At 44.5% G+C, this 12,828-nt stretch overlaps 1 protein-coding gene across 3 annotated transcripts in view; it reads right to left on the minus strand.

Moving 5' to 3' along the window:
- WDFY2 (WD repeat and FYVE domain containing 2) overlaps positions 1 to 12,828 on the minus strand; it is a 182,860-nt gene that overhangs the window by 21,270 nt on the left and 148,762 nt on the right. For all 3 annotated transcript variants that reach the window (XR_007126161.1, XM_047723336.1, XM_047723337.1), the window contains exon 7: positions 5,284 to 5,410. Coding sequence is in view for 2 of the 3 variants with exons in the window: in XM_047723336.1 (XP_047579292.1) it covers positions 5,284 to 5,410 (127 nt within the window). In the remaining variant the exon portion in view is untranslated. The remainder of the gene's footprint in view (positions 1 to 5,283; positions 5,411 to 12,828) is intronic.

The following is a 12,828-nucleotide window of genomic DNA, read 5'->3' on the forward strand; positions in this document are numbered from 1 at the left end:
CTCGGGCCCTCTTCTACCCCCTAAGAGCAGGGGGGCTTAACTGTATAGCAGCTTTCATTTCTTTGACGGAGAGTTCTGGGTAACTTAGGGAAAAATCGAATCAGTTATGCATCTCCTCCCGGAGAAGTTGCTCTCTTAGATTCAGAACTCCCGTCTCACACCAAAGGGCCCGCGGAAGGATTTACCTCCTCAGGGACCCTGCCTAAGAGCACCCGTTCAAGGCTAGCAACATTTGGCTGTTTTCCTGGCTATGGTGGGAGTTCAGATTAGCCACGGTCCTTCTGTCCACTTGTCATTTCCTGAAAACACTGTACTGAGTTCATGCAGCTGTTTGAGGTAACCTCCGGATGCTGAGAACTAGGAGAACCCATTCATCTCCTAAGACCCAGATCAAGAGTGACTCCCCGCAAAGAGGCCTCCCATGTTACTGGCACACTGTCCCACCTTCACCCCATTCTCATGCATCTAGCCTGTTCCTTGTGTCCGTGACTGTTTCCACAGTCCCCCTTGTATCTGAAGTGCCTACTACAAAGTCTGGTATATAGATGGGGCTCGGTAAACAGCTGTTGAACGTATTATAGGGGGAGTAAGTACATGTGGCGGTATTTCCATTGAAAATGCTATATTCGGAGAGAAATAAGACTCCTATCCAAAATCATGATTTTCACATTACCGTAATTTCTGTGAACAAGACTAATTTTAACTGGCACATACTAGCCCTTACTCTTGTGATTTTTTTTTTTTTTAAGATTTTATTTATTTGAGACACAGAGAGTGAGAACACCGTGGGGAGGAGGGTCAGAGGGAGAGGGAGATGCAGATTCCCCACTGAGCAGGGAGCCTGATGCGGAGCTCGATCCCAGGACCCAGAGATCATGGACCTGAGCCTAAGGCAGAGGCTTAACTGACTGAGCCATTCAGGAGCCCTTCTGATTATTTCACATACATTCTATCATTTATGTTTTTTGACAATCTTTGCGGGTTTCTCTTTCCAATATTATCCCTACTTTAGAGATGAGGAAACCAGGATCAGAGAGATGAAGAGTCCTGCCAAGGCCTACATGGCCATTAGCAGAAGGGCAGGCTCGAACACAGCCTGGCCCGGCTCAGAGGCCAGCGATTAGCGATCACACAGTACAGCATCTCCCCCTTGATAAGGTTCTCCCCTCAATGAAAACCCTCACTGCTAATTCTTCGATCAATTATGTATTTAGCTCATTTAGAAATAGAAAAGACATCTCTTCCCCTGGATCCTAATAATAATTAGCAATAAGAAATGCTCCTAAATCTGAGATTTGCAAAGAGAGAAAGCTTGCTCTCCTTCCCCAAACCAGAAGAGGATGAATGTGAGAATTCTACTTCCTTTCCTAACTTTACACACAATTTACCTAATAAATAGAGAAAGATCCAAATTCTCCCGATGGATATTTATTGATGAATAGCCCCTTTCCTCACCAAAAGGCTCTGAAGATGCTTGTAACAAAAGTCTTACACATGCTCAGAGTCGGAAGAGAAAAACCAAGAGTTGGGACTGTGGAAAATACCGAGGCCCTGTGCGCCAACAGCCGGGGTGGTGACACGTCCCATGTCACCTGTGGAATCCCAGTGTTGGTGAAGGGTTCCATCCTAAGAAACTACTCAGATCTTTACCTGTGCTTTAAATCAAGTTACCATTAAGTTAAATTGCCACAAAGTCTTAGAAACCTAAGAAAAATACTGTTAGAAAGGAAAATTATGGTCATAAAGTTGGTCATGAAATGATAGGTATTATCTAAGAATAAAAAAGGATCTTAAAAAGCCCAAGTATCATTATTAGACTTGACAAGGGCATGGGACAATAAATGTCCAGGTTTATGCTTCCCTAATACCCATCCAACTGGTAATGGATACTTCAGAAACATAATGGTCCCTAAAACTGGAAACTTTTCTTTGCCTTTCCTTTCACAGAGCTAGCACATAACCATGTTCTACTTGCTGCAGGGCATAAAAACACCAAAATGTTTCAAATGCAGATAGTACTGCATAGAAGTATACTTTCTTAGCTTTTTTCCCTTGGACTTGGAGACATTTTAGTTACTCTAGTAATAAAGTTCTCTCTGCTTTAATGGTATTTTTAATGCACCAAATCAAATTACTTGTAGAACTTGTCATACTTCTGCTGCTGAAGAATGATGGAATGAAGCCACAGAACCCAGGACAGACCTGAGGAGCTGTCCCCCCACATCATACTCGGATATTCCCACCAGAGGTGAAGGCATCTCCCCACTGCTCTGGGGCGGGGTGTCTCTGGTCCGGTTGGCTTTGCCCAGTTCCCAAGCTCACCTCTTTGGTGCCTGATCTGGAATTCTAACCAGCTGTAGTCACCCTGGGGGGGGGGGGAATGAGGAATTGTAGGACAGCAAGGGACAGCCACGGGCCACAAGAAAAAACTCTTTTGGCCTCTCAAGTAGAAAGACAAAGATCATGGAGCACAGACAGAGGGGAACATCTGTTAGTATTTGCTTCAGGACCCCCAGTACCGAGCACAGGGCAGGACAGAGAGAGAAGGCTGTAAGGACCTTTCTCTTTTGGACTGAACTAAAGTTTGGAAGACTTAAGCTACCAGCTGGGGGCTTTAGGGACTCAATATTCTCCAAAAGATGACATGTGGCTTCCCTTTTACATATACAAGGTTCTTACAAGATGACACTGAGGTATCTGTGTGTTTGCTGATGAAATACAATCACTGAACACCAATCCCATGGCCAATTTCCAGGGCAAAGGAATGGTGGCTGTGAATGTGGCCCTGCGGCTCTCCTTCCTGCCTGCTGCTCTGGCCCCTTCCTTCTGGCACCTTCTGTGAGTCCCATTCTCCTATCATTAGCTCTGGAGTCTTCCTCGTCTCCCTCTCAGGCACTCAAACCCACTCGTAACAGGGTGACCCAATGTATGCTGAGGAAGTTCTTTTCTCCCGGCCATGTGACACTGGGCAGCCCCTCCCAAGCTAAGGTCTGGTGGTGAGGAGCCCCTCACAGAGCTCCCTTTATTCCTCAGCTTGAGCTAAATAAAGCACCAGGCAAAGGCCTTCTGCCATTATTCCTGTTTAAAGCCAGTGCTGACTGGCGGCTCCTGATCTCACCAGCCTGCCATCCCCCGAGGTCCTAAGCGGGTGGATTATCAGGATGGACTCCCAAGTATGGTCTGTTCCAGTTTTGAAAAGGCCAGGTCTGTTTTCCTTAGAAACTGGAAGGTCTATCCATTCAGGTTCCATTTTTCTGGGACTGAGAGACTCTGTCTCAATTTTATAGCTTCTCCTTTTTTTACCAAATGACAGGTACAACTTTTCCAGATCAAGAGTTTGTAGGAGGGCACTCAGCACGCAATGGTGCTGGTGTCGAGCACTGTTACACTTTACTACCCTGTGGATGGGTCATGAAAGGTTGCCTGCCGGCTTTATTAACCACTGTGCAAAAATAAAACTAGTTATGAGCTAATCTGAATGAGCCCAACAAATATTACTGATCTTCACTCAAAAATGGCCTTTTATTTCTCCGAGAGCCTGAGGTGACAGGAATTATTGGTAGATTGGAGAAAAACTATTATTAAATAGGACTGTGTTTGCCTTCTCTTTCTCTTCATTTACATGGATGATGTCAACCCTTTCACACAATACTGATGCATGGCCCCTTGTCATGGAGATAAATACAAGGGAACGATTCCTCTAATGAGCTGATGACGAGCTCCGAGTGGCCCCACAAGCCAGGCAAGGCCCCAGACAACGGGTCTATTCTCTCATGTGGGAAAGAAGCTACTTCTCGAAGACTAAATTCTAACACTAAGATAATTATCTGTGAGGAGGCCCTCCAAAATCGAATCCGTTCATATCTAATAATCCCAACTGTAGATGTAACTATTTAGGAGAATATTTTACAATCAGCATTTCTGGGTAGATTAGCAGAAAGAGCTAATGCTGCTTAAAACTAGTCTGTCTCACGGGAGCCTTTGTTTACGGCTGTCTAGAGTTGCTCTTAACATCACTGTAAAAACTTTACAAGTTAAAAACAATTCCGATTAGCTTTAGAGCTCAAAAGCAGATCTCCTGTTCTTTTCTGCACATGACCCTGCTTTGCCCCCAGGACCAGCGGGCAGCACAGGGTAGGGCAGGTCAGAGTGTGGTCTGAGGGCCACGAGGAGAGCTGCCCAGGAGGACTGGGACAGCAGAGACACCTGCAGTTCCAGACTGGTGGCTGGAATCTCCAAAGACACAGTCCAAGAGTCTACATTTTAACAAATTCCTTCGTGCCCCTTTGCACACTGCAAAGTTTGAGAATGGCTCCAAGGAAAGGCAAAGCTTTCTTTGCTCTTCCTCTCAGCCCTGTGAAATCTGCCCCTCAAGGAAGAAGAGCCTGATTTGAATAAAGGTGAAACCTCCATCAGTATTTGGTGAAGCACCAAACATAGAGTGTAAGGATATTATTTCGCCCCTTTTCCTTATGCTGCCAGGAATCTTGCCACATTTGAACTCAATTATTGAAATTCCATAGGCCTTCCTGGCTTATATTTTTTAAGTTCTTTTTCCTCACATTCTCAAATTTTTATCCATAAGTCTCCCCGGTTCTCATTTTTCCTTTTTATTTCTTTGCTGCCATTATTTTATTTTACGGTTTTTGCAAGCACTCACAAATCCTCCATGGAATTAAATGAGGGATAAATAAATAAACATACCTCGGCATAGATATAATTCCAAGGGGCCATTTCTTGTGTTCCTGCAATGTTTCTTCCCACGCTAAGATCCTGCCACAGACACTGGACCACACGCCTCTGTCTTAGCTTTCCACTGGGAATCTTTTCTCTGAGTTTTTTTGTTTTTTAAGATTTTATTTATTTATTTGACAGAGAGACACAGCAAGAGGGGAACACAAGCAGGGGTATGTGGGAGAAGGAGAAGCAGGCTTCATGCCGAGCAGGGAGCCCGATGTGGGGCTTGATCCCATGATCCTGGGATCATGACCTGAGCCACAGGCAGATGCTTAACAACTGAGCCATCCAAGCACCCCTGAGTTTGTTAATAAAAGCACCAGCAGTGGGGCGCCCGGGTGGCTCAGTGGGTTAAGTCTCTGCCTTCAGCTCAGGTCATGATCTCAGGGTCCTAGGACTGAGTCCCGCATCGGGCTCTCTGGTCGGCAGGGAGCCTGCTTCCTCCTCTCTCTCTCTCTGCTTGCCTCTCTGCCTACTTGTGATCTCTCTCTGTTGAATAAATAAATAAAATCTTAAAAAAAAAAAAAAAAGCACCAGCAGCCTTACTTGTGTCCTTGGAGCTCGATGGCCGTTCCTTTTCTCCCACCGATGTCCCACATGATGACAGAGTGATCTGAGCTGCCAGAGAACAACACTCGCTGGACAGGGTCCCAACAGAGAGCAGTCACCCCACCTGTGAGGACAGACACAGCTGGACATTAGTCACAAAGCAACAGTATTATGCACCAATAAATGTGAACACAAAGGAGTGAGGATCTAGTGCAGTTCTTCTGCTTATAAACAAATAAGTCCCTGAAATGAAAAAACAAAAAACAAAAAAACCCCCCCAAAAGTGGATCCTTCAGCATTTTCCCCCACATTTAACATACCATAAGATCAATTACTATAAAAACCAAAAGAAAATGAAAAAGGCAGCTAATTGTCAGAAAGAGATGTTATTCAAAGAATGGAAAATATCACACTACTTGGAAATATTAACTGTATTTTCTTAACTTCTAACTACCACCCCACCGACAGTAACAGGCAAGAAGTGAACGGAGTTTTAAAAAGCTAGACTGAATTTTCTTATTCTCGAACACAGATACAATTAGACCACAACACCAGAATTTAAAATTTATTTTCTCTCTGTGGGAATTGAAGTTTACAGATTCTAGGTTCATCGTTTATATCCTGAAGTGTCCATTTCCTCGACTGTAAAATGGGGATCACGGCAATACATCTTAACATCTACATACAACTACTACTATTATTAATGATGTTATGGACCTAGCCCCTGCCTGCCTCACAGGGCTGTGGTGATAATCAGGTTGGATCAGTTCTATAGGAGATCTCTGTAAACCACAGCGTGCAGTACACACGTTGGTTATTAGCATTACTCTACTGGTGTGGCTATAAAATATTATGACAGATCTTTCTCTCTGGTAGTCCCTTTATGAATCAAACCCCTACACGATGAGAGCAATATTAACTTTTTCCATTTAGGATGAGCCCAAAGCCTACAAATGCTTAAGAATGGGAGAAATACTCATTTTTTACATGATTGAATAATATTATATTCTGAAAAGAACATAAAATAGCATCTTGTTTATGAGAACCTGACATTTTTCTTATTTAGATGATCAATTTGTTCTAACAAAGTGCTGCACTTTAAAAGCTTTTAGGAAAGTTTCTTTTACATAATATTCTCGAAGGGTTTTCTTTCTTTCTTTTTTTTTTTTTTTTTTTTAAGATCAAAGGCGGGGAGGGAAGTCCCACTATTCTGGCTTGTGGTTCATCGCTTCTCGCCATACCTGCACAACATCCTCCCACCCATGTACAAGTAAACAGCAACCACCGCCCCCGCCAATCTAAGCAGTCTGCCTCCTGCCGCCACCTAACGGCACTGAGCAGCATGGCCAGTGGCACACAGGCTCTAGTGTGGTCTCTTGAATGAATGAAGGAGCAGACGAATGAAAATACATTTTTTTAAAATCCACAATTCTCGTTATTTGGAACTCTTCTACTAGACTTACTAACCCTTCCAAGTTAAATACTGTTCCTCCTTTTGTGCACCAACGCTTCTTCGTTCCCTGCTGTTCAACTCAACGATTACCATGTCCCGGGGTTTTAAGTACCCATGGACAACTGCGGTCCTGAAGCAGCTGACCCTTCTTCCACAGGAATCTTAGAAGGCCAGCAGTGGCCTAACACTGTGGCACGGAGCCTACGTCATGCACCTCACACCCTCCCATCATGCAGGCCCCGGATCAGCTCACATCATCCCAAGAAGGGTGAGTGCAGTACAGTAAGGAGACCCCATTCATATAACTTGTATTACAGGAGATTTAAACACAGTATGTCCAGGGCTCCGTATTGTCTGTAGTTTCAGGCATCCACTGGGGGTTCCTGAACTTGTCCCTCGCAGACTGGGGAGGGGAGGGGGAACTATGCTGTACCTTTTTTTTTTTTTTAAACATTCTTTAGTATTTGACAATGTAATACACTTCAAGATGTTCTATCCTGCAACGCACGTTATTTATTCCCACACAGTACCCAAGTAACTTACTTGGTTAAATATCCGTGGCAGTGTTAGCCAGCTGTCCAGCTCGAGCCCCACTCCCCGGCCATGAATGGAGTGCTCCCTGGAAAGGTGCTCTCCTGCAGGGACCATATTTATGGGCCCTCTTGTATCTAGGGGGCATGTCACCAGATCTGAGCAACTGAACCCAAAAAGTAATCTGTGTTCCTTCCAGGCCAAGGGGGTTAAGATGTCCCTTTTTCACTTTCTCTTTGTACCTACTCTTCAAGGACTCTAAGACTCAGGGCATGGAGAAACCACATTCTAGAAGGAGTCAGAGTCCCTGAATTACCATATGGAAGAGAGACACCTGCACTGGGTTGTAACCCAAGCAAGAAGTAAGGTGCTTCATTAAGCCATTGAAATGTTAGAAATTGTTTGTTAGAGCAGTTAGCATTAGCTATTAAATGCCATATATTTACTGGGATATACAATGAGACTGGCCCAAGGGGCGCCCGGGTGGTTCAGTCAGTTAAGCAGCCAACTCTCGATTTCAGCTCAAGTCACGATCTCAGGGCCATGAGATTGAGCCCCACGCAGGGCTCCTCACTCAACAAGCAGTCTGCTTGAGAGTCTCTCCCTTTCCCTCTGCCCCTCCCGCTGCTTTGTGTCCCCTCCCTCTAAAATGAATAAATAAATCTTTTAAAAAAAATTTAGGCTGGCCCAAGAGGAAGGTGAGAGTCACCACAGGCTTCATGAGTCAGGAAATAAAAAAAAGTTACTGGTATAGACTGTTAACACTGATGTGTAGTACTTAGAATTGGAGTCGGCCCCGGCTGGAAAACCAGTGCACCAACCAAAGCAATCCACTGTACGCTCTGAATTGTTTTTTCCAAAAGTGTATCTGAAGTCTAAGCACTTCTCACCACCTCAACCACTACCATCCTTGCATGAACCACTACCAAAATTCTTGGCCTAGAAAATGGAAAAGCATGACACGTATTTTCATGGAACGCCTATGGGGGCAAAAGGCACTCTCATACGTTGCTAATGAGACTCCAAACTAGCGCATCAGGGAAGGCCACGTACAACAAACAACACCTGCACTTGGCTTTTAATCCAGCAATCTCACTCCCAGGAATTTATCTTGAAGATACTGTCCCCATCCCCACGGAGTAATAAGAAGATACACATGCATAAGGAGAATGCTCACAGAAGACAGTGGCGGACTATGGTGCACTCGCTCAGTGTTCTGCAGCTAGGAGAAACAACGAACAAGATCACTTAGGAGGACAGCAAGGGATTTCCAGGATACACTGCAAAGTGAAAAAGGAAAAGCACCAAAAAATAGCTACATTGTGCTACCTTTCATCTAAGAAAAAACTGCAAATAAGAAATGAATGAGTTCAGCTACCTTCAGCAGGTGCACAGGAATAGCAATGGAGAGGGGATGAAGCAGAGTGGCACTTTTCTGAGTATATTTTTTTGGTTTGGTTCTGTATTTTGGGACCATATTCATGTTTCACATACTCAAAAATAAGTAAATAAAATCAACAAGGGGTATGTTTGGTGGGGGGGTAGGGTATGGACCCAAAATAGAAATATGAACAGAAACTAGTGAACCTAACTGTATTACAAATGAATGGTCCGACCACAATGAAGTGGGGCAGGGGGAGAACTGATAAAAGCCACTTTGGAAAACAGTAATTTGACGACACATCCTAAGGCAAAATATAAGATTTGTACACAAATATAGTACTTTAGTTAGTAGGTCTGTATATGGGTTATGTAGGTCAGCAATTCTGCAGCTATTCCATGTGTATTTTAGGACTGAGCAAGTAAATACATGGAGGATAATGAGAGCTGAGTTTCTCACTATCATCATAGTTACAGCTGTTGGGGCGGGGGGAGGTTAGAATAAACTCTTTGGTATTAGAATGGAATTGGAAGCATCGGTATGAACTCACGTGTGTGTACACACACACAAACACAGAAGACACAGAAATAGAGATGTGTGGGGACACACATACATTTCCTAGCTCTGTCTACTGAGAGGGCCTAGAAGCTACAATCTTCCCGCCAATGGGTGCACACAGAGCACCCAGATTCTGGCTTCTATATATTATCTATTCTTCAATGAAAGAAACAATGGCTGAATGGATAGTTAATTCTAGGACTGAGGCACAGAGTATGCAAGATGAGCCAGGAACATCATGTGATATCAGAAAGTGAAGAGGGGGCGCCTGGGTGGCTCAGTCGGTTAAGCGTCTACCTTTGGCTCAGGTTCCTGGGATCGAGTCCCTGCATCAGGCTCCTTGCTTCTTCCTCTACCCCTCTCCCTTACTTGTGATCTCTCTCTCTCTCATGCTCTCTCAAATAAATAAAATCTTCAAAAAAAAAAAAAAAAAAAAAAGGGACAGTCAAAAAGTCACAAAAGCCAGCGTGAAGAAGCCAGTGTCCCATTGGTCAAATCTGGGGGACAATTTGAGCGAGAAAATAAGTTGAGTGGTAGTAACAAATTCTCACACATAGAAATAATTAAGAACTCATGAGCCCATACTGGTATAAACAATGGAAAAAACAAATAAATATGGGGGAGAAGTAAAGTTTTTCTTTATAAAAAAAATCCAACCAAAATTGTAGAAGAGATAATGACTAGAAAAAGCACAATCTGGCAAACACCACAGTCATAATTGTTTCTAGTAAGAGTCATCAATGGAGTCTCAGTGGATAGTAAAATTACTGGACAGAAATATGATGAGAAACAGTATTTATACAGTTTCAAAATACTTCCTCATAAAATACTTCTGAATTATAAAAGGCTGACTAAAGTGGAGAAACTTGGCAGACACTACCTTAACCAAATGATCAACATTAACATCACCAGAAACAGGATAAATCAGTATCATGTGCCTCTTGACACAATCCACTGAGAAGGACATAACATCACTTCCATGGTATTCTTATAAAAAATGCATCACCTGAATTTAACCATGAGGAAACAACACAAACTCAAATGGAAGGACATTCTGGCTAGTACTTAAAAACGCCAAGGTCATGAAAGACAAAGGAAGACCAAAGAGCTGTCTCACGTTGAAGGAAACCAAGGCCATGTTACCACTGAACCCAAGTGGTCCCGGATCAGCTTGTGAACACCCCGAGGGCTCAGGGTCTTCCACTGCGCTTCAGTTAAGAGATGAAAAAATGGAAGAAAAAGCTTCAAGACGGGAAGGAGGAGGGGACTGGGGAGAACAACAAATAACTCTTGAGGTCCGTCCCAGCTCTAGGTACATGTCCTAACAATGGTGTCTCTTGGAGGCTGGGGTATAAAGCACAAACCATAGCGCTCATTGCAAATCAGTGCAACCGGCTTGTTCTCCGCATCTTCCACAAGGCAGACACCAGGTTAGGCTCTGTGGATATAATCAAATCAAGATTCAGATCCTACTTCAACACAAACGGAGCCTAAGATTGTGGGATTAGTCTGGAGAACAAGAAGGGCGTGCAGGCTGTGTTTGGTGGAGCATTCGCTCATGGAACACGTGGCTACTCCCTCCGCCTGGAGTGCCCGTCTTACTTCTGATCACTCAAGTAACCCTTTCTTTCTTCAAGGTGGAGCTCAGGCACTGTCTGCTACAGGAAGCCTTCCCCAACACTCTCAATTCAAGTGAGGTGCCCACTTCTGTGTGTGTTTCTATCCTCAAACTCAAACACTGCATAGGAACTTTATCAGATTATTTATCTCCCACAGGAGACTTTACGTTCTGTATCTTAGTATTCAAGCAGTACCCAGTTCCTGGTACACAGTAGGTGCTTAATAAATGTTTACGCACCTGCCTGTGAGTTGCATGGCAGAGAGTAATGGGAGACAATAAAGAAGATTAATAAGCCATCACTGCAGAGGCATCTGGCAGAGCCCTGGGATGGGGGCCGATGGGAAGGCAGCACACTGAGTCACGGGGGGGTGTGTGTGGGGGGGTGGAGGGCACAGAGGAGTGGAGAGGAGAGCTGCTGACAGGACGGTGTTCCAGCAGCCCTCAGCAGACACCTTCCTGAACAGTCATTCTTACAGATGCTTTGGGCAGCTCAAGAAAGGCAACTGCCACCAGCGAGCCTGCATTCCAGAGCAGGGCAGACCCGCACCTTGGCACAGTCCTCATCCACAGTGTTGGGCTATGGTGGATGTGGGTTTCTGGATTTATGATATTTCAAATCACAAACATCATTTCTTCTATTTCATTTTTTTTAAAAGATTTTTTATTTATTTATTTGACAGAGAGAGATCACAAGCAGGCAGAGAGGCAGGTAGAGAGACAGGAGGAAGCAGGCTCCCTGCTGAGCAGAGAGCCCGATGCGGGGCTCGATCCCAGGACCCTGAGATCATGACCTGAGCCGAAGGCAGCGGCTTAACCCACTGAGCCACCCAGGCGCCCCAATTTCTTCTATTTCATTTTACTTCTCTTCAGATTCCTCCATCTTTCTGTTCCCCTCATTTCATGATATCTTTTCCCTACCTTTGACCTGCATAATATAGGACTGCTAGAGCAGTTTCCAACAGAAATGAATTTACTCTTAAAAATAAATGTTTTTGTCAAAACAAAATTTTCTATTTTCTCGTAAATGAAAAATTACATAATATCCCAACACATGGATGTACCTTATTTCACTTACTGTTACATTTTTCCCAACTTTTAATTATTATAAATTTTGCTAAGATGAACATTTTTATTTGTAAATCTTTGATCATGTTCCTATTTAGTTAGAAGAGATTCCCAAGCATGCACCAGATCAAAGAGGAGGAAAACTTTTAGAAATTTAATACGTGTCACAAAAACGCACAGTGAGCTCATTTTTTAGAGGCTTTTACAATGTATCTTGCAAAAAAGCTAGAGAGACTATGTGAAGTGTTGCAAAGTTGGGGCTGGAAACGGCTGGGTCTGTCCTTATTGGTGTGACGGGGCACCTCGCCCAGAGCGTGCCATCCCACCTACAAGGTGAAGAAGGTGTGCGGGCTCCCTGTGACGACAGGAGAGCGATGAAGCAAGTCCCCAGAACACAAGGTCTCTTGAATTAAGTCTCTGACCTTTCAGCTGCTGCATTTTGCTGAAGTGAGGAGGTTGCTGTAAAGCTGAATGTGCTCTACCTGCAGGCGACCCCTTGCTCCCGAGATCCACCAACAGACATGCCGCTATCTCCTTGCCGCCTCCCCAGGGGATCTCCAAGCACCGGGATCTCTCCTCCCAGACCGCTCCAACCTCCAGTGCTCCTGGTGTCAGCAAACAGCATCACCATCCACCCAAATGCTTCCAACAGAAACCTGGGATGTCCCCACCCAAAAGCCAAGTGCCGCTTGATCTCCTAAAAAGACCTCCTGCCACGCCCACGGCCATCCTCCCAGTCCAAACAAGTGGGGGCTCTGGCAGCAGCCATCCTTCGAAATGGTCTCTGCACATCCATTCTTGTCCCCCCTCAATCTAGTGCCACCGCTGCCACACTGACTTGTTAGAATGGAAAGCAGGCCACCGCCCTGCTCATACTTCATCACTGATGTGTGATGTGTGATGTCGTGTGATCATCACTGATCTCACAGTGCC

This window comes from Lutra lutra, chromosome 3 (genome assembly GCF_902655055.1).
Source record: "Lutra lutra chromosome 3, mLutLut1.2, whole genome shotgun sequence".
In the NCBI taxonomy this organism is placed as follows: domain Eukaryota; kingdom Metazoa; phylum Chordata; class Mammalia; order Carnivora; family Mustelidae; genus Lutra; species Lutra lutra.